The following is a 27,416-nucleotide window of genomic DNA, read 5'->3' on the forward strand; positions in this document are numbered from 1 at the left end:
CCAAAGCAACTGTACCCTCCTGATCACTATGGCTACAATCTCAAGATGACCCTAACAGGGTCATCTCCAATCCCCAAACCCTAACAGGGTTAACACTTCAATCCCCAAACCCAACTTCTCAGAATTGGCTTTTCGTGCCTGGAGAAAAAGATAGGATATTGGCCTTTGCACTTTCACCCGATTTAAGTAACCAATCTAATCGCCAGACTCTTGCCACACTCTGAGAACTCATGCTAGCGGTTTTGAGACCCAAGATCCTCAAACAGGACTAAGAGCTGCCAAATGCAAGATGAGGTATCCCCTTTACATACAAATTAACTGTAGTTTGCATTCTTATTATTTATATGGTCAGAAAGACTTCCATGGTTCCACAGATTTTACATAGCTGTTTTAATGAAACTCATGTATAAGTTATCTTTTTATAATTTTTTTTTTTTTTTGAGACAGAGTCTCACTCTGTCACCCACGCTGGAGTGCAATGGCACAATCTCAGCTCACTGTAACCTCCACCTCCTGGGTTCAAGCGATTCTCCTGCCTCAGCCCCCTGAGTAGGTGGGATTACAGGCGCATGCCACCGTGCCTGGCTAATTTTTGTATTTTTAGTAGAGATGGGGTTTCACCATTTTGGCCAGGCTGGTCTGGAACTCCTGACCTTGTTATCCGCCCACCTCAGCTTCCCAAAGTGCTGGGATTATAGGCAATCTTCAAATGCCTTCCATCTGCCCCATTGTTGGCGATGATGATGACACTATTAATGACAATAGCGGGAGCAGTTAACATTTATTGGGTACTTGTTACATACCCAGCTCTCTTCTGAGCTCTATGTTTTAAATCTCAATTAATACAGCAGCCCATGAGGCCTTTGTATGCTATGGAAATGGAAGAATTGGGAGACAAAGAAGAGATTATACCAATGAAATTTTGAGAAAACAGTGGGTCTGGTGAGATGGTGAAAGCTGATGGTGAGCCTAATAGTTTCAATGTTAAACTAATTGTTATGATAGAGCAATGGGCAAAGGACCAGGAATGTTTCAAAGGTGATGCCTGGTTTAGTCCTCAGGAAAACTTTTGTACCAGCCAAAACCTTGGTCATCTCTAGCTGGAGCCTATGCTCCATTGAAGATTGTTTCCGTCATGCTATGTTGCAGGACTTTTCCTTAGTTCAGCTAAAGACGGGGTTCTTTGTCCCCGGCCACAAAAATTCAGATTCATAGACAATTTGAATGGTGAGTAAGACAGGGTTTTTTGGGGTGAAAAGGAAGAAAAGGGGGAAGTAGGGACTTTCCCGAGGCCAGAGTCCCTGCTTGAGCGCTTGCCACTCACAGCTTGAATCCCAGGTTCCACACAGGAAGAGGAGGGGCCAGGCTCCAACCCACAGCAAATGGCGTGAACTTTCCGAGGCTCCACTCCAGTGGGCAGGCTAGTTGGAGTTTCTCCAGGGACTCCCTCCCACCTGGCTGTCTCAATTACTAATGGCTATTCTCTGAAAGACTACTGAATTATGTCTTCTTATATCTCCAATGCGGTGTTATGTAGTTCCAGTTCACAAATGTCCTACAGCACACTCAGGCTTGGTGTAAACAGACTTAACAGAGATTCAATGGCCAGTTTCTCGAACGATGCCATCAGCCTCACATAGGTTAGAGCATTAATGTTAAATGCCAGGCAAGCTCAATTGTCCCCACTCTCCACTCCTAACTAGAAGAAAGCTATAGTAGTGATCAATGTGACAGTTTTTAGGTTGTCTGCACAGTTTCTAATTATATGTTGAATTTGTTTGCTCTCACTTCTGAAAATGACTTTGACAGTCAAAGTTGACATGCTTATTTTTTTCCTCACGATATCTCTCAAAGGTTCACATTGCCTCTTTTTATAAATGAGAAAACTGAGCACCAGAGAGGCTAAATAACTAGCCCAAATTCACACAGCTATTAAATGTCAGAATTGGAATTCGAACTGAAACTGCCTGTGCAGATGCACACACACACACAGAAAATGTCACATATTAGATTTCTAAGCATCTGTTGTATGAAGTAGTGATAAAGGAAATATTAAGGATTAATTGAATTGATGTCCTAGGTGGCCCAATTTGTCATGAATCCTGGGTTCCAGAGGAAAATGGATAAAAATGGGATGATTACGAAAACCATTTTTATCTTATGATGTCTCCAATAGTAAATGACCTGTTAACTGAGCCAGGAGGAACATATCCAGGTGTGAGAAATGGCATCTGTTTATGGCCCTGTATATGCTGTGCTATGCACCTGTTTGCTTAGGGTGAAAACGCACAGATGTCTGCAAGACAACTTAGTCAGTGGTGTGTGGAAATGGTAAGAAAAGGAGCCAAAGACTTCCCAGTTTTTCAAGAGAGGTCTCCATGTGGTGAAGGCCAGCCGGGCTGTGTGTATCTGTAGAGTGGGCAGCCCACTTGGACAGATAGAAAAGGCACTTGCCCTTAGGCATAGCTTCACATGGTAGGTATCCACATAGGCACTGCTAACCAATGGTATAGTGTTTCCATGTATAAAATATTTTCATAAACAGGATCTGCAAAAAGACAATTAGATTGTTTATCTAAAAGTGGCCTATACGGGAATACAGCATGCAAAAGAGTTGTACCCTCAAAAGAATTTTTAATTTAAGCATAAGGATAAGCGGTATGTTTTGATACCAGGGATGAGAAGGTTAATAGAATAAGGCACATTTATCTTATAGCTGATTCTTAAAACGATGCATAAAAATGCTGCCTCCCAGAAATGCAGGGACCAATGGGAATTCAAAATAATCAAGATAATTGTGAGATTTCCTATAACTTCTAAATCGCCCTGAGCCTCTCTGTCAGCATAATATGCTTTTGAAAATGCTTCAGTCCCCACTGTACCACTGAGCATTGACATTCTCGCCATTATAATTCAGAAAATGATAAAGTAAACAATTCAAGGAACAGTTTAGCCTAATGTATATGCCTATGAGTGTTAACAGAAACAATTTATCATGCCAACAAATGTTTAAAGCAGCAATAGGACATGCTCACCAACAGACATACACAGGATTTGGAATTGAAATTCATCTCTTCCATAGAATTGTGTGACCTTGGACAAGTCACTGAATCTGTGAGCTCCAAGAGGCACATGTAAAAGTCGATGCTAGTAATTGAGTGCACAGACTCTACAAAGCACTGTAGTAAACATGGAAGTGAGACCTACTTTCTGCTTTCAGTGTCAGCAAAGTTAAAAGACTAGATAATGCATGAGTATAAAAAGGGACCCCAAAAGTGCTATAGGAACTCAAAAACAGGTAAGTCTGTAATGCAGGAGGTTGAACTTGAGCATTCCAAAGAGAATAATTAGTTTGGAAAAGGCACATCAGTGTAAAGATAAATATTTGGTGAAAGGCAAGCTGAAATGGAAGGTCCATGAAACAAAGCAATGGGATCTATAACTTGCAAGACAAGTTGACTCTGATCACAGGTTACAGTGTACCTTGAAAGCAGAAGTTTGGAGTTCATTTTTAAGCAGGGACATAATTCAACAAATCCATGCTTTATAAATATTCTGAATACTTTATAAATATTAAATTGGGCATATAAATATAGGATGATTTGAAAAAAGAAAGACTAGAAGCAAAAATGATAATTTAGGAAACCACTGCAGTAATATACTTAAAAGGTAGAGAGACCTATATGGGAATGGGAATGGAAAACTATGAGGTGGTAAAGACTGACCTGCTGCAATAATTGACTGAAAAGCAAATAGGGAGGAAAGAAGTGGTTGAGGCTTAGAACCTGAGTTATAAAAAGAAACCAGGTGCCAGTGACAGAGATGTTCAGAGGAAGTGCCAGCTTCAGGAGAAATAAAGACAGATGGCAGGGATTAAAGGAGTAAGGAGGTAGTGAGATACACACCTACTGCTAGAAAAAGCCTATATTCCCATGCATGGAACATTAAGAATCCTTCTGATGAGGGGTCACAAGAAAAGGAGAGCTGTAGAGAGAGAATTAATCTTCTTAGAGATTAGTTGGATGGCTGTGATTACAATGCTGATAGTAATACGGCCAGTAAAGGCAATTCTGCTGAGGTCTTAAATGGAAATGGGGAATATCCTATTGGAAACTGGAAGACAGACCATCCTTATTACAAAGTTCCAAAGAACTTGGCTGAACTATGCCCTAGTCCCTTGTGGAAGGCAGAATTTAAGAGTGATAAACTAGGATATTTGGTGGAAGAAATCCTTAAAGAAAGTGTTCAGGACTTCCTGGCTTCTCTTGATTGCTTAAAACAAAATATGAAGAGAGAGAAATAAAGATGAAATGTATAATCAAAGAGAAGCAGAATTTAAAGATTTAGAAAATTCTCAGCCTGGTCAGATTGTGAAGAATAAAAAAGTATTTTCAGAAACAAAACAAAACAAAACACTAAGGATGTAGACAACCAAACATTTGATATGGAAATTACTGGGGGTTGAAAGAAGATGGGTGCTATTCATCAGGACGATGGAAGAATGATCCTGAAGGCATTTCTGAGACCTTTGTGGCTGTTCCACCCACATAGGCCCAGAAGGCCAGGGCCTTGATGGAAACATGATTTCAAGAGAGGATTCCCGTGAGACCTCAGAGCTTGCTGCCCCGGGCTGCCTCAAGTCTTTGCTCCCCACATGCCAGTGCAGTACGCCTCTGCCACTCAGGCAGGCCCAGGTTCAGCTCAGGTCACCACTCTGGAAGGCACATGCTGTAAACCATAGCAGCATCCATACAGTGCTAACTCTGCAGGAGATATGGAAGCATAGCTCCTCCACTTAGATTTCAAAGGATATTTTGGAGAGGCTTGGGGTTCAGACAGAGAATTGCCATGGAAGCAGGGCCACCACAGAGAGCTCCCACTATGGCAGTGGTAGAACTGTGAGGGCAGAGCTGCCCCAAACACCCCAGATTTATAGAGCCACCAGCATGCAACACTAACCTAGGAGTAGTCACAAGCACCCAACTTCAATTCCTGACAGCTCCTGTCAGGGGGGCACTGCTATGTGGGGCCCTGGGGACCCAAACTCCACCCCAGTATGTCCAGAAGGTCAGACATGGAGTCAAAAAAGATTATTCCCAACTTTCAAGATTTAATGTTGTTTGCTTTGTTTTATGTTGGGCTTTTCCCTTTGTTACCTCTTTTTTCTTTCTGATTTCTCTTTTTTAGGAATGGGAATGTCTATGCTATGCCTGTTCCACTATTTTATTGTGGAAACACATAACTTGTTTGATTTCACAAGCTCACAGCTGGAGGAGGAATTTGCCTCAAGATGAATCATGCCTTGAGTTTCACTCCTATATGATTTAGATGAGACTTTAGACTTTTGAGTTGACGCTGAAATGACTTAACTCTTTGGAACCTACTGAGGTAGAATCAATGTATTTTGCTTATGTGAAGGACATAAATTTGGGGGGCCAGAGGTAGAATGCTATGTACTGAATATGTCCCCTAAAATTCACATGTTGAAGCAATCGCCAGTGTGATAGTGTTAGGTGGGGCCTGTAGGAGGTGATGAAGTTATGAGGATGGGAGCCTTCATCAATGGGACTGGTACAAGGGAGCATTTGTCCCTTTCCCCTTTTTGCTCTTCTGCAATGTGAGGATGTAGCAAGAGGCACCATCTTAGAAGCAGAGAGACCTCACCAGACAATAAACCTGCTGCTACCTTGATCCTGGACTTTCCAGCCTCCAGAACTGTGAAAAATAAATTTCTATTATTTATAAATTACCCAGTCTGTGGTATTTTGTTATAGCAGCAGGAATGGACTAAGACACACACACACATACACACACAGAGAGAGAGAGAGAGGGAGAGAGGAAGAGAGAGAGAGAGACTGTTTCTTTCTACTCAGTATGGTATTTAAAAGGAATTAATATTAAACATTTCAGAAACCACTCCATATCATTGAAGATATTCTACATTTTTCTGGCCATAGTCCATGGAGATCAAGCTTTATTGTCAGGCCATGTCTTTCCCAGACTTTATAAAATCTGTTTACAAGGAGAGAAGGTTGCAGCAACCAGTCATTTGCTCTGCTTAATCTAAGGTAAAGCTCCTCTCAACTACCAGAAGACAGGGTCGCTGATAGCCACGATCTCATAGTAACATTTGACATGACAGCTTGCAGCATATAGGCTAATGGGCTCAGTAAAGAAAGAACATGTGATGAACCTTTCTTATAGTACTGGCTGATTAAAAAGATGCCAGAGGACATGAGGGAGAAAAAGTTCCCTCCTCTCAGCAAAGCTGTTTGTGTACACCATTCATTCAGATAGGCTCTAGGAGTATCCAGGCCATCACTGAGGAGCACTCATAACAAAAGCCATTTTTCAAGAGAGACATAGATAATGGCCTCAGATTTCCAGCTCACTTACTTGTGCCATCACTAAAAAAGTCCATAAGGAACATGATTGGAATTCTGGTAAAACCAGAAGCCACTGTCAGGTCACATTCAGGTGATGGCTGTGTGACCTTAACAATGACCACTAAGGTCAGGCCTGATCTATTCCATCTGAAGAACTATATTCTTCATTAGAAAATACACTGAGCCACTAAGCTGGCTTATTTTTCTTTTCCCTCCCCTCCCATTTCTTCCTCTCCCTACTTCCATGTTCAAAAGCCCACGAGGATGGATGGGAGTATTTACCTTAGCCCTTGTCATCTGCTCAATACGGGTCAGGAGGTCATCTACTTCTAGCTGCAAGTCACTCCTGTCTTTTTCCAGTTTCTGCTTGACCTGCTGTAGATTTTCTACCTGGCCCTCGAGCTCAGCCAGGCTGTCTGCATGTCTCTTCTTCAAAGATGCAGAAGTTGCCTCAAAGTGCAGCGTGGCCTCTTCCATGTCTCGGCGCAGCTTCTGGAATTTGGTTTCCTGTTTCTTAGTTATTTCCAGCTGAGCCAAACTGGCTCCTCCTACCTCCTCCAGCCTCTCATTCAAGTCAGCCAGGTCTTGGGTGAGGTCAGCTCTCTCCTTTTCCATCTTGGCTCGAGTGGTCCTTTCAGCTTCTAGTTTCTCTTTCAAATCCTTTATTTGAGTCTGTAGCAAGAAATAATTTTGATTTTTACTAAGCACTTGTAGCAAGAGCTTTACTCTATTTTTTTTTTTATCACAAAGCTAACATGAACCTTTTGGTTCCCAATTTATAACTAAAGAAAACAGAATACACAGAAGTTAAGTGATTTGCCCCAATTCAATACCAAGACCAGAATTAGAATTTGCAGTTCTGCCAAATTGCTCAGCCCCTGATGATGGGCAAGCTCATTAAATTATATACATGGAGGGGAAACCTTAGTAAAGAGCACTTCCCAAAGAAACAGGAAAATATCTTTCATGTGACAAAAAAGTGTTTAAGAGCATTCATAAAAATTGGAATGGTAAATTTTATACACAAAAATCTTCCTCATCTGAAATTCGTTTATCTGATCTCACCTATCTAGGACTTGGGCAGAAATCTGATCAATAAAATGAACATCTTCAAGTTCAAGCAATTTACTTGTAAGAAACAGCCTCAATTTAATTTTTACACACAATTCTAAAAAACTTGGTTACTTGGTTTTCTAGTCTATGGGAGATTTCAAGGAAGATATTTGAAATAACAAAGGAGAGTTGGTGAAGGAATGTGGACTACTAAAGTGAGTAGAGACACGGTATCATCAGAAGCAGGATTATTGGAAAAAGAAGTGATAACAACTCTCAGAGCCCCAAGCCCTTTTAGTACAGGTCAAATAGGTCTACAAATAATGATAACATAACATCACTGTATTACAGTACAATGAAGCCATTGATGTTACTATCATCACCTTAAGTAATTAAGCATAGATTAGGATGGGGAGAAAACAAGATAGAAACTGTTTTAGAATATGTTTTCCTTTCCATTAAATAAGACTACTGTGGCTTAGAAAAAACTAATTTCTAGATTGTATCAAATAAGTAGTCTATCAGTTCTATAGATGAGGTATGACAGAAAAGGTGCTTAAAAAAAAAAGTATGATTTCCACATTCAAGTAACCATGATCCTCTTCCAACTGGTTATCATGGGATCCAAGAAAATATTTATCCCAAATAATACCACCATTGAACCAAATATTTCTGAAATGTTTTGTCAGAAATAATATTTAGAGAACTTTTTGAGTCATCAAGGTAAAAAAATTTGTCTTTTGGATATATTGAAAAGTTTGTGGGTTTTTAAAATTTTTTTTTTATTTTGGATAAAGTCAAGAGTCATTTGAAGACAAGCCTGATGAATATGATAACCACTTGGAGATTAATAGCATGTCTGAAACTAAAATATGTTTACAAAACATTGAGATTGGTTTTCTTATTTGGCTCAAAATATCTCAGAAGATAAATATCAGAAAGAGGTTCCAAAATTATTTTGAGTCATGGTTATATTACTAAGATATTTATTTAGCTTCAAAGGGAAATTATCCATCTAAATGTATGTGTGTGCATCTGTGTGTAAAATTACTTTATAGCATGGTCATATGCTATAAAACTCACATGGTCTAAAACTTATAAATAGCTATCCATTATCAAATAATGTTTTGAGGCCACAAGTACCTATATAACTTATTGATTTTCAATCGCCTTCTAATCACAAAGAATAATCATCATAAAAATTAAATTGCTAACACTGAATGCATACCATGGGTCAGGCACTGTGCTTACTACTTAAATATATTGTTGCATTTAATAATATGAGCTCAATGGTTGCCAGAAGGATTCATGAGTGAAAAAAAAACAAGTTTTGGATTTTAGCACAATGCCTGGTTCACAGCAAGGATTCAACAAATTAGCTATTCATTTTTATTATTCTTACAAGGAAATTTAAGCTTAAATCCATCTGTGGAATGCCACAATTTCCCTTCTTAACCACTGTTCTTTTCTGCCTCTGCCTGTGATTGGCTAAGGATATGAATACCTTGGCAGAGAATTTGTCATTGACCCACGAGTCATCACCCATGGATCTAAATGTAAGTACACAGGCATATTTGATAATTGATTACCTGAAGCTCTTTAACCATCTTCTGAAGCTGAGCTACCAGGCCTTTCTCATTCTCCACTTTTGAATTCATCTGACTGTTTTCTAATTCTTTTCTGTTTAGAAGAAGATATCAAATACAATTGTTCAGATTAATAACATTTTGTTTAAAGTAGTTAGAATTGTAATATTCCTAACACAAAGAAAAGATAGATGTTTGAGGTGATGGATATCCCAATTACTCTGATTTACTCATTGTACATTGTATACAGGTATCAAAATAGCACATGCACTCCAAAAACATGTACAATTATTATAAATCAATAAAAAACACAGCCAGGCTTTAACCAAAAGTAAAAATACCTTTTTGTTTAAATACTTTTTAAATTATAGATATAATACAATAATTCATTCTCATTTTAAAACTTCAATGATTATGCCTACATCTGAAGTTTTCTTGGCTATACCTGATATGGTTTGTCTATGTCCACACCTGAATCTCACCTTGAATTTCCACATATTGTAGGGGGGATCCAGTGGGAGGTAACTGAATCATGGGGGCAAGTCTTTCCCGTGCTGTTCTTGTGGTAGTGAATAAGTCTCACAAGATCTAATGGTGTTATAAAGAGGAGTTCTCCCGTACAAGTTCTCTCTTTTTGCCTGCACCATCCATTTTAGATGTGCCTTGCTCCTCCTTGCCTTCCACCATGATTGTGAGACCTCCCCAGCCATGTGGAACTGTAAGTCTGTTAAACCCTTTTTCCTGTATAAATCACCCAGTCTCGGGTAACTCTGTATCAGCAGTGTGAAAATGGACTAATACAGTAAATTGGTACCAGTAGGTGGGGCACTGATGAAAAGATACCCGAAAATGTGGAAGTGACTTTGGAACTGGGTAACAGGCAGAGGTTGGAACAGTTTGGAGGGCTCAGAAGAAGAAAGAAAAATGGGGGAAAGTTTGGAACTCCCTAGAGACTTGTTGAATAGCTTCAACCAAAATGCTGATAATGAAATGGACAATGAAATCGTAGCTGAGGCAGTCTCAGATGGAGATGAGGAACTTGCTGAGAACCAGAGCAAAAGTGGTTCTTGTTATGTTTTAGCAAAGAGACTGGTGGCATTTTGCCTCTGCCCTAGAGATTTGTGTAACTTTAAATTTGAGAGAGATGATTTAGGGTATCTGACAGAAGGAATTTCTAAGCAGCAAAGCATTCAAGAGGTGACTTGGGTGCTGTTAAATGCATTCAGTTTTAGTTTTTTTGGTGTTTTGTTTGTTTGTTTGTTTTTGAGACTGAGTCTCGCTCTGTCACCCAGGCTGGATTGCAGTGGCACAATCTTGGCTCACTGCAACCTCCACCTCCCAGGTTTAAGCAATTCTCCTGCCTCAGCCTCCCGAGTAGCTGGGACTACAGGCTCATGCCACCATGCCCAGCTAATTTTTTGTCTTTTAGTAGATGAAGGGTTTCACTGTGTTGCCCAGGCTGTTCTCTAACTCCTGAGCTCAGGCAATCTGCCCGCCTCGGCCTCCCAGAGTGCTAGGATTATAGGCGTGAGCCACCGCACCCCGCCTGCATTCAGTTTTATAAGGAAAGCAGAACATAAAAGTTTGGAAAATGTGAAGCCTGACAATGTGATAGAAAAAAAAAAAAAATCCCATTTTCTGAGAAAAAATTCAAGCCAGCTGCAGAAATTTGCATAAGTAACAAGGAACCAAATGTTAATCCCCAAGACAACTGGGAAAATGTCTCCAGGCCATGTCAGTGGTCTTCGCTACAGACCCTCCCATCACAGGCCTAGAAGCCTAGGAGGAAAAGTTGGTTTCATGGGCTGGGCCCAGGGTCCCCGTGCTGTGTGCCGCCTAGGGACTTGGTGCCCTGCGTCCCAGCTGCTCCAGTCATGGCTGAAAGGGGCCAACATAGAGCTTGAGTCATGGCTTCAGAGGGTGCAAGCCCCAAGCCTTGGCAACTTCCACCTGGTGTGGAGCCTACAAGCACACAGAAGTTATATTGTTATATTTAATATTTTAAATATATTATTAAATTGAGAATGTTATTATTTTTTTTTTGAGTTTCACTCTTGTTGCCCAGGCTGTAGTGCAATGGTACAATCTCGGCTCAGTGCAACCTCTGCCTCTTAGGTTCAAGCAATTCTCCTGCCTCAGCCTTCGAGCAGCTGGGATTACAGGCACGTGCCACCATGTCTGACTAATTTTGTATTTTTAGTAGAGATAGGGTTTCTCCATGTTGGCCAGGCTGGTCTTGAACTCCTGACCTCAGGTGATCTGCCCGCCTCTGCCTTCCAATGTGCTGAGATTACAAGCATGAGCCACCACACCCAGCCTGAGAATTTATTTTTATCAATATATTAAGCTTAAAAATCTTAAGCTATTATATTTTAAGATAATTATTATATTATTATTAATTCAATAATATATTTTTCTACACAAGCCTACACAGAGTACTTCATTTAAAAATTAACTATGACATAGTATTTCACAATTTAGACATTCCTTAGTTTGTGAATTTCACAATAAGCACTTAGGTTTTCCTTAATATTTTGCTTTTACAAATCACACTATTCATAACCATGCCCCTTGTATACATGAGAGTGTTTCTCTAGAGTGGATACTGAGCAGGAAATTGCTGGGTAATGTATAGGTAAGTGCTGAAAAATAAGATAGCCCTGTCCCTTGCTCTCCACTAACAGTGTGAGATCATTGCTTCTCTACATTTATTCTTAATATCATACTTCTGAAATTTTCTTAGAAAATAGATTACTATTTCATTGTTTTATCTGCAATGCCCTCATTTACTAGTAATGACTGCATCTTGTCAACTATTAGTATATTTAAATGGTCAATAAACCAAATGGACCGCCTGTTTGTGTTATTTGCCCATTTTTCTATTAGATGTGTTCATCTAATTATTTAGTTATAGATTTTCCTTGGATTCTTGACATTTTTTATATGTGTTACAAATTTTTCTCTCACTTTATAACCTGTCTCCATTTTATTTGTATTGGCATTTGCCACATGTTTAAAATTTTGATGTCAAATATATCAATGTCTCCCTTTTGCCTTTGGCTTTTTGTGACTTGCTCAAGAAGACATAGCCTGTCAATTTCCTAAGACTTATTGACTATCTTTTATTCTAATTTTTTTTTAAATTGTGGTAAGAACACTTAACATGAGCTCTACTCTTAAATTTTTAAGTACAAAATGTAGTATTGTTAACTACAGGCAAAATGTTGTAAAGCAGATCTCTAGAACTTAATCATCTTATATAACCAACTTTATACTCATTGAACAGCAGCTCTCCATGATTTCTCCCTCCTCCCAGCCCTTGGCAAGCACTTTTCTATGAATTTGTTTCTATGAATTTGATTATTTTAGATACCTCTATCGGTGGAATCATGCAGTCTTTTTCCTTTTTGTGACTGGCTTATTTCCCTTAGTATAATGTCCTCCAAATTCATCCATGTTGTTGCATATGGCAGGGGTTTCTTTTCAAGGCTCAATAATAGTCCATTGTGTATGTATATTTTATATGTGTATATATATGTATACAGATGTATGTATGAATGTGTGTGTGTGTGTTTGGGGGTTTTTTCATTTTTAAAATTTTATTTTTTATTTCAATAGGTTTTTGTGTATATGTATGTATGTATATATATACACATACACACACACACACACACACACACATTTTCTTTATACATTCATACATTGGTGAATATTTAGGTTGTTTCTACATATTGGCTATTGTGAATAATCTGGCATCTTCTAATGGTTTTATGGCTTTGTTTTGATATTGAGTTAATTAGTGCAACTGAAGTTTGTGTGTATAAATTGTATGAGGTAGCAATTTCTCTCACCTCAGGAAATTAATAGCCAATAATTCCAATACCATTTACTACATCTCTTGTCATTGTTAATTTGAAATGCCACCTTTATCACTTATTGTTTCAAATATACATAGGTCTATTTAGGGGAAAAGTTTTTTAATAAAGTTACAACTTTTTAAAAATATGGATTTATAAAATGCTAAAACTCTTGACCTGTGGCCTACATGACATAGAGTATCATTTACACTTTGCTGGTTATCATTTGTACTGAAACACAATCTTCACAACTGAATGCTAAGGGAACTCTATCATCATTTTGTTTTAATTATTCCATTCCATTCATAAGGTCGCTTGTTTCATCATTCTAGACACCTATTAAGCCCAGTAACTTATTAGCAGAATATGAGTCAAGTCTCACCAAGAGCATGTATAATAGCATATATGTATATACCAACAAGAAAGCCAGACGCTCACAGCTGGTCAATGGACTCTCTTTCCTCTTTCACTGTGGGCCTCAACCATTGATATACTACCATCTTTAATGTGGCCTTTTTTGAGACAGAGTCTCGCTCTGTCGCCAGGTTGGAGTGCAGTGCCACGATCTCGGCTCACTGCAACCTCTGCCTCCTGGGTTCAAGCGATTCTCCTGCCTCAGCCTCCCAAGTAGCTGGGACTACAGGCACATGCCACCGCGCCCAGCTAATTTTTGTATTTTTAGTAGAGATGGGGGTTTCACCGTGTTGCCAAGGATGGTCTCAATCTCTTGACCTCATGATCTACCCACCTCAGCAACCTGACCTATCTCACTCTTCATCCTCACTGTTTTCCTCTCTTATTTGGTATAATCTAAATAAATGTAACCCTAATGGTTAAAAGAAAAAAAAAGTCTAGTTAAACAGAGGAAGATGACAAAAGGGAGAAGGTGAGAAAACCCATGTCACTGACTAGTAGAACTAAACTGAGAAAGCCGTCTTGCTCTGAGTTCCTTGGGGTGTAAGGAATCCAAATAAGTTGAAAGTTTCCCTAATTTTGATCATTTTCATGGCTTGTTTTAGATTTTAAGGTTTAATATTTATATAGTAAATTATTTCACCAAAATTCCTATATAAATATTAAGTTATGTCAGACAAACATATATTATTTAGGTAATCAGAGAGTATGTAAGTCTTCACAAGAGGATTTTTTTTTTTTTTTTTTACATTTTATGCCATTGGTCTCATGAGTAAAAAAGAGAGTCATTTTTATTTTTTTGACTTACAGCTGCAAGTTCCCAATAGTCTACATCTCATATATCTTACACCATTCTTTCTCATTTGCTAGTCAGATACTTTCTTCTTTATGTCCTTCCAGATTATGCATTTAGTCTCTTTACAACTATAAAATAAAGTCCAGAAAAGAAAAAAAAAATTATTTCCTAGGTTTGTTATCCTTGCCTTGGGTCTTGAGCTATCTGGCCCTGGAGTCCTAAGGATAAATGAAACAAGAAAGCTGTTCCTTCTAATATAAGGTCTCCAAGAATCTCATGTCAACAGAAAGGTGGCTTACTTCCTCAGCTCTTCTGCCAGGTGTCGCTGGCTGCTTTCCAGGTTCTCCATACTTTCCTGATTCAGCTTTAAATCGCCCTCCAGTTTGTGCAGTTCCCTTTCACAGTTAATTCTCGCTTTTCTCTCCTGCTCAAGGGCACCCTCAAGCTGACAAAAGGAGACATTATTTAGTCAAATAAATAGGTAGAGTTTATACTTCACTAGATGTGTTCATTAACCACTTACCTTCTGGAAAAAGAAAGACACAAGCACAAATTCTATAAATGATGCCCAGTAACATAGATATTTCCAAATAAATATTGCATATGTCAATAGGTTAACAAAAGAATCCAGAAATCACAGGGATGGAAGAAAACTTTAGAAATTACAGAATATGAGTTCTGTCTTAGGGAAGGAACCAACAAGAAATGGCCAGTGAGCCCTTGATTGATCTCTTTCCAATGATAGGAAGCTCACTTCTTCACATGGCAGCTCATTTCACGGGTGGATAAGTCCATTTACTTGGGAGTGCTTCTTCACAAGAAGCCAAAATATTCCCTGTAAATTCTATCCACAAGCACAAGCTCTGCTCCCTGGAGCAACACCAAGCAAATCAGTTTCCGCATGATCATCCTTAATAATTTGGAATAACCCTAGGCATCACTGGCCCATTCAAACACATTCTCACATGGCATGATTTTTAAGCTCCGTCACCACCTTGGTACCCTCTTCTAGTTCATAACATCATGTCATATTCTGGTTCCTCACTAAATGTTCTCCATCAGAACATTCCAGTTTTGTATGGATTAGTATTGCCAGGAATTATATAGAGGTTAATTTTCCAGGAAGCTAGATAACAGTCACAATATGGCTTTTTATTTATTGATACGTTTACTTTAAAACAATGGAAGATATGCTCTGTAACCAGCCAAAGAGATGAAATTCAAATTGGGAGGGAGGGAGAAATTCTGGAAAGGATATATGTAAAAATCAGAAAGTAGATGAACACTGAGTTCTGTGGACTGAAAGTCTGTGTCCCCGCCAAATTCATACGTTGAAATCCTAATCCCCAGTGCAATGGTGTTGGGAGGTGGGCCCTTTAGGAAGTGATGAGGGCATGAAGGTGGAGCCTCCAAGAATGGAATTAGTCCTTATAAAAGAGAACCTGGAGAGCTTCCTTGTTCTTTCTGCCATGTGAGGACACAAGGAGAAGTCACCCTCCATAAACCAGGAAATGTGTTCTCACTAGACACCAAGTCTGCTGGTACTTTGATTGCAGACTTCCCAGTCTCCAGAACTGTAGGAAATAAACTGTTATTTATTTGCCACCCAGTTTATGGTATTTTATTATAGCAGCCTGAATGGACTAAGACACCAGGAGAGAATAAATGTGTGGGTGTGTGGGTGTGGGCAGGTGTGTGTGATGTGCATATACATGCACATATATAAACACCCAAAAATCCTTATGCTGAGGCTTTGTGAGATATGTAATTAGTGGAAATAGGAAGAAATGTAACACAACAAATAAGTAATAGAAGAAACTTACATAGAGGCAGGAAGAAAGAGCAGCAGACAAGGAAAAAAAAAAAAACCTAACCACCCTTGTCAACAATTTTATAAAGGCTACACTTTATAAAAGTGGGGACTACTGTGAGCATAAATGCATAGCATACACTATGTCAGCTGGGGTGGGAAAAAGGAAGAATTATGAACCCACACATTGAAACTGGTGTGAAACAGTTTTATTTCACAGGGCATTTAGAAGCAAAACAAGGGCATCATCTCTAGAATCTTAAAAGTAATTTCCAATAGTGTAGGTAGAACACAGCTTGTGCCTCACGTATCTTTCAACCATAAATAAATCTCAGCACACCACTGGAAACACACACGGCCTTTAAAACGAATCCTTCAACACCAGTGTCAACTAAAGTACCAGCATATCTGTAGCACAAAACACCAGGTTCCGTGGGAGATATGGGGAAAGCCAGTCACCTAGAGTGATAACCCTTTACCATGCATCTTAATGTTCTTTTACTATCGTCCAGGGTTGAATGAAAGTTGCATTTAAAAACTGATAGATTATATGCAGAGACCTCTCTTATACTGTCGTGGTTTTGTGTATAAAAAAATAACCTTTTTATTCTGAATAATCAGGAAAACTCTGCTACTAGGTTTTCCTGAAAGTGTCAAGATAAGTTAATGAATTTAAAACTGGAGTTATGTATATATGTAGACAGATAGCTAACTAACCAGATACACCGTTACTGACCCCAACAACTTGCTGTTCCAGCTTCAGATTTGCTTTGCTCAGGCTGCTCAGCTTCTCCTCCTCCATGTGCAGGTCATCTAGGGTCTGCTGATGGGCCTCCTGCACAACTTTGGCTGCTCTGTTAAGTTTGCTGATATCCTCATTTAGAAACTCTACTTCCTCAGTCAGGTTCTTGACCTGTGGGAAGAAGATGACAGCTTCATTAAAGCCACTGCTGGAAAGTTGGGCATAATACTGAGGGTCATCTCCTTTTGTCGTCCAGAACAAAGCATGAGGTATCCAGTGTCATAAAGAGCTGTATTTAGCCAAGTTCCTGATATACTTTCTAAAGCTAAATTTAGTTTTTCTCCCACAAAAATGATCTGTTATCTGTCATGGTCAGGAAATGGAGTATTCTGTTTAAACATTAATATGAGTAAATAATTAACATTATTCATAATTATTTAACATTATTAATATGAACTAAATTGGATGGCCAATTTAATTCACATTATTATATAACAGTAACAACACTAAAAGCAATTGCGATTTCTTTTGAGGAATCATGGCATGTACCGATCGTGTTGTGCCTCAGTATCCCAAGAAAGTGGCAGTTAAAGAAGGGTTCCAGCTGATAAAACATGCAAACGTGGAAGTTGACTGTATCAGGCCCATGTGCTTTTTATGAAAGGGAATCAATAAAAATAAGAGGGCTATTTAATGGCCTGCCAAAATTACGGTGTCACTTTGGAGACTGTATCAGAGGCTTGATGCAGACTCCTCACTGTCCTCAATCTACACACAGATGCGCAAGTTAAAACCCTCAAACAAACTCTCAGCCAAAACAAACAAAACACGAAAGTCCTTAACTAGAATTAAAGTGACATCTTCAAGGTCAAACTCCAAATCAATGACACAGCTGGGGACTCAGGCACATCCCAAATTATCTTTTAGCAAACCATATCATGCTCATTCTCCTTCCAAAAAAAAAAAAAAAAAAAAAGGGTTCTTACAGGCCCCATGAAACCATTTTACTCTATTATAGAGTTCAGATGCAATAGGATTGGAACAAATGAAAATGTTTCATTTGGGAAGTTAAATAAGGTTCCATAAGTTCAAACTGGAAATCTGAATTGGGAGAGCATAGTTTATCAGACCCTATATTTTGTGCCAGTTCTGACTCTCAATGCTGTAAAGTTGCAGGCCACTGTGTTAATTAACTTAAATAGAGCAAGTCAGATACCAAAACCTGATTGAGAGTGGAATTCTGGCTGCTAGGCCTTCTAAACTAACATTATGGAAAAAGTACCTTGTGCTCTGTAGTACGTTTCTCCTTCTCTGACTTCACCAACATTGTTTCCAAGTCATCGATTTCTTTCTTCAACTCCGAACATTCATCTTCGAGTTTCCGCCCCCTGGCAGTCAGCTCAGAATTTATCTCCTCTTCTTCCTCCACCCTCTCCGACAGCTCTTTCACTCTGGCCTCCAGCTGGATCTTGGATTTAATCAGCCACTCGCACTGCTCTTCAACATTTGCCAGTGTCTCTTGCTCCTGCCATGATGAGGAGAAAATTGTTGCCAACAGCTGGAAGTAATTTATCAGCTAGGCGAAAATGCTGCTTAACACATAGCAAAGAGATAATTGCCTGCCCTCTGCCCAGCACTTTCACCTACCTTTCCTAAACAGCTGCAATAATATTCCCAGGTCCCTGATCCGATCACTGAGAAGTGGAGAAGTTGCTTGTGTTTGGAGGTGCTTTCGATCTCTCAGGCCAATTCAGTAGATTAGATTACCTCTTCTAAAGCACTTAATAGAATCCTGGTGGCCTAAAGGAGCTAGCGTGCCTCCAAAAATCAGTGGTGTGCTGCTTAAACCACAGCTTCTGGAAACATCCATGCGGGCACAGAGTTTGAGGTAGATAACTGCTCAAAAAATCTTTTAAGAAAGCAGAGTTCCCTCAGAATATTGCACTATAACTATTACAAGTGCACGGATGTACATGTTTAATATACATCTCTTCTAATAAATTGAGCTGAGTTATGTTTTTTAAATTCATAGGCTAAATTTAGAATTCATAAGTTTATTTGCAAGTCACTAACTAGATTTCACTGTTATTTCGAACTAAAATTTTTGCCTCAATGATTCTGATAGTACAAAGTTACACAAAGAGCATATAGTACTCTTTCCTTTATCCTTGCACAGGCACTGCCTCCAGCTCTTACTGGGTGACCCATTGTTCCTGTGTTATGGGTCAAGTAAAAAGTGTGTTATGGGTCAAGTAAAAAGTAAAGGGGGTTTTTACTACAGAGCACCTTTCATAACTTTAAACCCCTCTAACTTGTCTTCTTTAGAGGCTGAATAAAACCTCTTCTTCATAAGCAAGCTCTTTATCGTTGTTGGTCTTGCTGTAATATAACTTTACATACATTTTCATCTTCCATCTCTAGACCTCATCCATCCTTCACAACATGCCAGTTTGGGCAATGTATTAATGATCCATTTGCCTCACTTAACTTGTGTCTGCTAATCAGATCAAGAGTGGGAGACTGGGGGGAGGTAAAAATCCAGGCTATTGGCCTCTGAGTAGCTCCTGGCTGGAGAATGGCTGCCTACCCAGCAAACGGGGCTCAAAGAGGCACAGATGGAGAGAGGTATGGAATAATAAATGTACAACTTCACTGAAAATCCCAAAACAGGGGCTAAATAAAAAAGGAGTATCAGGACATTTAGGAATGGTGAATGCAAATCAGAGAAGCTTCCAATGTATGGGAAATAATGGGGACACTTTATCTTAGTTCACCCCAGATTGACAAGCAGAACAGTTTTTGCTGCATTCCATTCAGCCTGTATACAAGACCTGTCACCACCACTGAACAAAGAGGACAGTCCAATCGACCATCATTGATCTCTTCATTAAACGTGACAGCAGGATTTGGGGGCTCACTGAGCAATGGTGTGGCAGTTTAGCAGTAGGAAGATTCCTTCCCCAGTGGCAGCTTTCTGACGTACTCACAATGTTAATTGGAACGAGGTCACTCAGTTCTAGTGGAATTTTGACTAAGCAAAGAAGGATTTCAAAATATTTCTTTTTTTTTTTTTTTTTTGGATTATTTTGTGTTTAGCTTTCTCACTTAAAACAAATAATCATAAAATAGATATTATATATAATAATATATAATGATAGCTCTGTCAACTTCTTTATCACAGTTACAATCTGAACTCATCTCAGCCTTCTTGGGTTTGCTCTGGAGTTTGCTTCCATGTGTTTCCCATGCTCCCCACGATGATCTTTGACATGCACCTTTGTCATGGTAGCTACTTTGCTACTTTGACATGGTAGCTTTTGTCTACCATGCCCTACACAAGCTGGGTCCATTTCTATCTCCTGCATCAACCCAGGTAGCACTGGCTACTTTCCATCAGTAGGAAGAATGATAGAAACTGGGAGGCCCGGTGTCAACCAAAGTTACCTCTTCCCTAAGCCAAAATATTTTACAAATTCTGATTCTTACAGTTCTTACAGTAGCTTTGAAATGGGGCCCAGGAATTTGTATTTTTAACAAGCACACCAGGTAAGACTGGTATACACTGAAGTTGTAGAATCACTGCTATGTTAAATATGTATCAGAAATGCGGGTTTGGGTGTAAAGTCTTACATAAAATACAGCCTCTTGGCATGCTGGTAGATAATACAGCTTCAAAATATTAAAGAGTAATAACAATAAAAGAATAACTTGTGTCAGTCTGAAAGTACTAAATTTTCTCTGTTTTTGGTAAAGTTTAAAAATAAGAAAAACTGTTGTTTCTTATTTAAAAAGCAAGAAAAATTATATTTGAACACAGAATTTTCCAACTTAACACTGTGCTAAGTAGAGAGGAAAGTATTATAAAGGTGGTTAAAATTTCATCCTGGCCCTTTGGGCTGTTTTGGGATCACAGTAGTCCAGGTGGCTAGGGAGGAGTAACACGAAAGACAGTGAGTAATGACACATTAGCATCATACTGTAGACAGAGGCTTGAATACCAAAACCAGGGGTTTGGAGTCTAAAAATGTACATATTATATGATCTGAGGGTTGCTCACCCGGGAAGCGACATGATGCTTTTTTAAAGACAACGGTTCTTAATCTGGACTGGATATCAGTGTCACCCATAGAGATTATTTGGACCTACACAGAGTCTGCTTAATCAAAATATCTGAGAGTGGAGTCTAGGCATCTTTATTTTATTTTTTTAATGTTTCACAAATGACTTTGATACAAAGTCAAGGTTAAGAACTGTTTTAAAAACTCAACTCATTAGTAATGTTGATTTGGACCCAGGAAGGGGAAGTAGGGAGACCAAAATCAGGATATCTGACTAGAAGCACACTGCAACATTCCTGAAGATCTCAGTCAAGCTTTTCTTGGGACCTACTAAAATCCTGTCTGCTGATTTGCTAATGGGTCATGGGCTACATACAAACTTTAAATTAAGAACCAGAGCTTCCCGGCCTCCATGATGTGCTATTATACAGTAAAAATCCATCTGATAATTTGTCCCTTTTTAAAAGACATCTTGCCAATGAAATCACTTCACTATGAAACAGGGTATCTCCTTGTTTTCATTGTCTTTGGTTTTATAAAATCCTTTGGTATCTGAAAAGCACATGCATCTATTTTTTTTTTCTTCCGTGTCAACACTGCCTGATTAACAAGGAAGTCTAATTAAAAACTTGATTTAAAGAACAAATGGTGTGGCTACTCACAGCCTGAAGCTGAAGAATCAGGTCATTTTTTTCCTGAGTGAGGGATACTTGCTTTGCTTTCAGTTCCTCCCTCTGAAACTCTGATTTCTCCAAGGCTTTCTGTAATTGTGCACACTCTTCCTTCAGTCCAGCTATTTCTTCTCCTCTTTCTGAAGATTTAACAAGGGGCTTGATCTTGAAAAAGAGCCTCATCCAGGCCCAGTTCTTCACAGCCATGAAAGCTCTTATGTTCCATTGTATCAAAATGAGTGCATCCCTAAATCAAGAGAGAAAAAAGAAAAGCAAGTTAGCACCGACTATAGGAAAATTAGTTCCCAAATTAAAATCCTCAATAAACACATCTTTTTAGGAGTCATAAAAAATTCTTATTAGTCTTCAAAGCACTTTTATATCTGGACTTTCACTTGATTCTGGCAAAAACTCTCCAAGGGGTATCTGGGGTTAGCAGTATTATGGACTAGATATCCTAAAAATGTTCCCATCACAAACATCCTTTGAATGAGAGCTGAACCTAAAGAGAGTAAGACATATAGAAGGCACCAAAAACTTGAGCAATAAGTGAATGCATGCATAGCTTGGCCATCTTTACGGAAGGAGGAAACAAATCTTGGTATTGTAAGAGTCGGTATTTTCATATTCACATGGATAAAAAGGCAAGGCACAAACCTCCAAAGAATCTTACCCTTAATAAAAAGGAGGACTGAAAAATTCACCTACCAGCAAAGAGAGATATCAAATTAAAGTACATCTGATTTGGTGTGAGTGAAGACAAATTCTACTTCAGATTTTTTTTAATGATCCAGTACCACTGAATTATTTAAGGTTTAAATTATACTACCTGAATGGTACAGAAATATCCAAGAAATTAGCACAATGATTTTTTTACTCTGATAATAAATACCTTTTCAACCCTTGGAGTAGGAAAATACAAAATTACATTGAAAAAAAAACACCTTAAACCCAAACACCAGAAGTTCTCCTACATAAGGCACCCTGAAGGGGTTAAAATCCAAAGTTACAAAATACATATAGGAAAATGAAGTTGAGCACATATAATAAAAAGTTTGATGAAACCCCCAAGATTTTCAGATAATTGTACTATCTGATGGAGACTATCAAATAATTATGTTAAAAATTATTGACCAGGCTCAGTGGCTCACACTTGTAATCGCAGCACTTTGGGAGGCCGAGGCGGGTGGATCACAAGGTCAGGAGAATGAGACCACGGTGAAACCCCATCTCTACTAAAATTACAAAAAATTAGCCAGGCATGGTGACAGGCACCTGTAGTCCCAGCTACTCAGAGAGGCTGAGGCAGGAGAATGGTATGAACCTGGGAGGCAGAGCTTGCAGCGAGCCGAGATCATAGCACTATACTCCAGCCTGTGCATCAGAGCAAGACTCCGTCTCAAAAAAAAAAAAAAAAAAAAAAAATTATTGTCAAAGGTAAAAAGGAAAGAACTTTAGAAACAATGAACCACTCTGATAAAAGGACATACAGATTTGAAATAAGACCAAATAAAATGTCTAAAACTAAAAAATATAGCAGTTGAAATCAAATACTCAGTGGAAAAAATTAAGCAGGTTATTAGAAACACTGGGGGAAAAAAACTAGTGAATTGAGAAAAGAACAAACCCCCACAGCTCCAGACTCCAGGATGGCCCTATAACCTCAGGTTCCAGGCTTGCCCCTGTGCCAGTCCAGACATGCAGCCCCAGACTGCAAGCCTACCCCCAATGACCCAGACTCCAGGACCATCCCGATAATCAGTCTAGTCCCCAAAGACCCAGGCCCCAGAACTATCCCCATGGACCCAGTCAATAAGGGTGTTCCAGTAGATCCTAACCACAGACTGACTTTCATGGCCCCAGGATCCAGACATACCCTCACTAAGTCCACTACCATGGACTTAGACACCAAGGCTTGCCCATGTGGATCCAAGATCTAGTGTATACAGCCTCCAAGCTAATCTTCATGGACCCAGGAATTGGGCCTGAATGTGCACTGAAACTGCCACCAAGCCATCATGCCCCAAGACTCCAGCAGCAATCCTGCCAGTGGACACTGCCAGCTGGGCTGCCCAGAATCTCTGACCAAGCTTACTGCTGAAGAGGTTTTCCTGTTGAAACCAGCCTATAAAGACTAAAAGATGTACTACTTCAAATGCACAAACACTAATGTAAGGCCACAAGGATCATGAATAATCAAAAAAATATGATACCACCAAAGGAACAAAACAAAACACCAATAACCACCCCTAAAGAAATGGAGATCTACAAAGTAACAAAATCAGACACTGGAGAAAGCAAGAAATTACAGGTTTCTGAAACAAATACACAAACAAACTGAACAGCTGGAGCAGTGAGGGACGAAGGCCTAAAATCTCTAGCCAAGATGTCTGGTGAAGATCTTGCCCAGTCAAAGCCAGTACATAAATATGGAGGAGGGGGACTACTGTTTCTTCAAATGTACAGACACTTATGCAAAGCTATAATAATCATGAAGAATCAGGAACACACAACAGAATAAAAAGAATAAAACAAACCGCCTAGAAACCCACCCTAAATGGAGATCTATGAATTGCTGACAAAGAATTCAAAACAATGATCTTAAAAAAAAGTTTAGTGAGCTATGAGAGAACAACTAAACAAAGTGAGAAAAATAATACATGAACAAAAGGAGAAGTTCAACAAGGAAATAAAAACCATAAAAAAGAACCACGTAGAAATTCTGGAATTGAAAAACACAATGACTGGACTGAAAAATTCCATGGAAAGTATAAATGCAATCAAGGGGAAGAATCAGTAAGCTCAAAGACAGGTCGTTTGAAATTACTCATTTAGAGGAACAAAAAGGAAAAACAAATGAAAAGAATGGAGAATGCCTACAGCACTTATAGGATATCGTCTAGCTTACCAATATATACATTATGGGAGTCACAGAAGGAGCACAGAAAGAGAAAGAAACAGAAAGCTTATTTAAAGAAACAATGACAGAAAGCTTTTAAATCTGGAGGGGAAAACGAACAACTAGATTCATTAAGCCCAAAGAACCTCAAGTAGATCAAATACAAAGAGATCTTCACCAATGCACATTATAATGAAATTCTCAAAAGTCAAAGAGTTTCGAATGCAGCAAAACAAAAGTAACTTGTCACATATAATGAAACACTCCTGAGACTATGAGCAGATTTCTCAGCAAAACCTTGCAGACCAGAAGACAGTGGTATGATAGAATCAAAGTGCTGAAAGAAAACAAAAACTAAAAACCACCAACCAGAAATACTGTATCCAGCAAGGCTGCCTTTCAGAAATGGAGAGATAAAGACTGCCACACAAATAAAAACTGTGGGACTTTATCATCACTACTTGCCTTACAAGAAATGCTAAAGGGTGTTCTTCAAGTTGAAACAAAAGGATGCTAACTAACCACACAAATATATATAAAAGTGTGAAACTCACTGAAAAGACAAGAACATAGTCACATTCAGAATAATACTGTAATAATGGTGCATAAATCACCTTTTACTCTAATATTAGTTAATGTACAAAATTATTTAAAATAACTGTAGCTACAATAATGGATTAATAGATATACAATATTAAAAAATATTAAATTGTGACATAAGTAACATAAAAGGTGGGGACAAGATAAGTTAAAATGAAGAGTTTTTATATGTAGTTGAAGTTAAACTATTGCCAGCTTAAAAATAAGAGGTTTGTCAGCTTAAGATAAACATGTAACTACAAGATGTTTTATGTAAGCCCCATGGTAACCACAAAGAAAAAACTTCTAGTAAACATACAGAAGATAAAGAGAAAGGAATAAATACCTAGCATTACAAAATATTATCACATCACAAAGGAAGACAGAAAGAAACAAACAATTTTTTTAAAAGTCATAAAACAATTAAGAAAATGGCAGTAGTAAGTCTGTATCTATTAACAATTACTTTAAATATAAATGAAATAAGTTCACCAATCAAAAGACAGAGTGGCCAAATGAATAGAAAAACCAAACCCAACTATATGCTGCCAACAAGAGACACACTTTAGCTTTGAGAACATACACAGGTTGAAAGTGAGAAATGGAAAAAGATATTCCACTCAAATGGAAATTGAAAAAGAGGAGGAACAGCTATAGTTACATCAGATAAAATATATATAAGTCAAAAACTGTAACAAGAGATAAAGAAAGTTATTACATAATGATAAATGGGTCAATTCATCAAGATGATATAAATATCTTTATATTTGACAAGATTAACATCCATTCATTCATCCATCATAAAAATTCTCAACAATGTAGCTAGAGAAGGAAGGTACCTCAACATAATAAAGGCCATATATGACAAGCCCACAGCTAACATCATACTTAATGGTGAAAAACTGAAAACTGAAAGCTTTTCCTCTAAGGTCAGGAACAGGACAAGAATGCTCACTCTCAATAGTTTTTTTCGATATAGTACTGAAAGTCCTAACCAGAGTAATATAGTACTGAAAGTCCTAACCAGAGTAATCAGCAAAAAGAGGAAACAAAAGCCATTCAAATTAGAAACAAAGAAGTTAAACTATCTCATATAGAAAACACTAAAAACCACCAAAAAATAGAATTAATACATTTGTAAACTTGCAGGATTAAAAAAACACAAAAAATTAGTAACATTTCTACATACTAACAATGGACTATCCAAAAAAGAAGTCAATTCATAATAGCATCAAAAAATAAAATAAAATAAAATAGATAGGAATAAAACTTACCAAGGAGGTAAAAGATCTGCACATTGAAAACTATAAAACATTGAAAAAGAAATTGAAGACACAAACAAATGCAAAAATATCTTGTGTTCATGAATTGGAAGAACACAGGATATTTTTGGTTAAAAGTCCATAGTCCCCAAAGTTATCTACAGATTCAATGTAAACCCTTTCAAAATTCCAATGGTGTTTTTTACAGAACTAGGAAAAAAATCCTAAAATTTATATGGAACCACAAAAGACCTCAAATAGCCAAAACAATAGAAACAAAGCTGGAAGAATCACATTACCTAATTTCAAAATACACTACAAACTATAGCAAAGAAAACAGCAAAGTATTGGCATAAAAACAAACATATAGTCCAATGGAACAGATCGGAGAACCCATAAATCAATCTATGCATTTATGGTTAATTGTTCTTCAATAAAGTTGCCAAAAACACACAGTATGGAAAGGACAGTCTTTTCAATAAATGGTGTTAGTAAATTAGATATCCACATGCAGAAGAATAAGTGGATCCTCATTTCACACCATATACAAATATGAACTCAAAAGGAACTAAAGACTTAAATTTAAGATCTGGAACTGTAAAATTACCAGAAGAACACTTGGAGAAAAAGTTTATTGACATTGGTCAATAAATTGCCAACGATTTTTTTTAATGTGACCCCAAAATCAAAGGCAACACAAGCAAAAATAGACAATGGGATTACATCAAACTAAAAAGCTTTTGCACAGCAAAAGAAACTATCAAAAAGGAGAAGACAACCTATGGAATGGGGGAAAATATCTGCAAACTATACATGCAATAAAGGGGTAATATTCAAAATATATGAGGAATTCAACTGTATAGCATGAAAACAACCCCATTAAAAATTAGCAATGACCTGATAGACATTTCTCAAAAGACTACAAATGGCCAACAGTATATGCAAAAATATTCAACATCACTAATTATCAGGGAAATACAAATCAAAACCACAATGAGATATCACCTCACACCTGTTAGAATGGCTATTAATAAAGACAAAAGATAAGGGTTGGCAAGTATGTGGGGAAAGGGAACCCTTGTACACTGTTGATGGGAATGTAAATTGGTACAGCCATTAAGAAAAACAGTACGAAGGCTCCTCAAAAAATTAAAAATGGAACTACCATAGGATCTATCAATCCTAAAATACTAATGAAATTTGAATTTTGAAGACATATCTGCACTATCATGTTCATTGTACTATTATTCGCAATAGCCAAGATATGGAATCAACCTAAGTGTTCATTGACAAATAAATAAAG

The 27,416-nt window shown here is 38.1% G+C and overlaps 1 protein-coding gene across 1 annotated transcript in view; it reads right to left on the bottom strand.

Moving 5' to 3' along the window:
* The window catches only part of MYH15 (myosin heavy chain 15), a 131,950-nt gene that overhangs the window by 40,703 nt on the left and 63,831 nt on the right, over positions 1-27,416 (bottom strand). Inside the window, exons 23-28 of the mRNA XM_025375445.1 lie at positions 21,365-21,620; positions 17,927-18,169; positions 16,639-16,815; positions 14,392-14,537; positions 9,029-9,119; positions 6,669-7,058 (exon numbers count right to left, since the gene is read on the bottom strand). Coding sequence (XP_025231230.1) covers positions 6,669-7,058; positions 9,029-9,119; positions 14,392-14,537; positions 16,639-16,815; positions 17,927-18,169; positions 21,365-21,620 — 1,303 coding nt within the window. The remainder of the gene's footprint in view (positions 1-6,668; positions 7,059-9,028; positions 9,120-14,391; positions 14,538-16,638; positions 16,816-17,926; positions 18,170-21,364; positions 21,621-27,416) is intronic.

Source organism: Theropithecus gelada, chromosome 2, assembly GCF_003255815.1.
Source record: "Theropithecus gelada isolate Dixy chromosome 2, Tgel_1.0, whole genome shotgun sequence".
Taxonomy (NCBI): domain Eukaryota; kingdom Metazoa; phylum Chordata; class Mammalia; order Primates; family Cercopithecidae; genus Theropithecus; species Theropithecus gelada.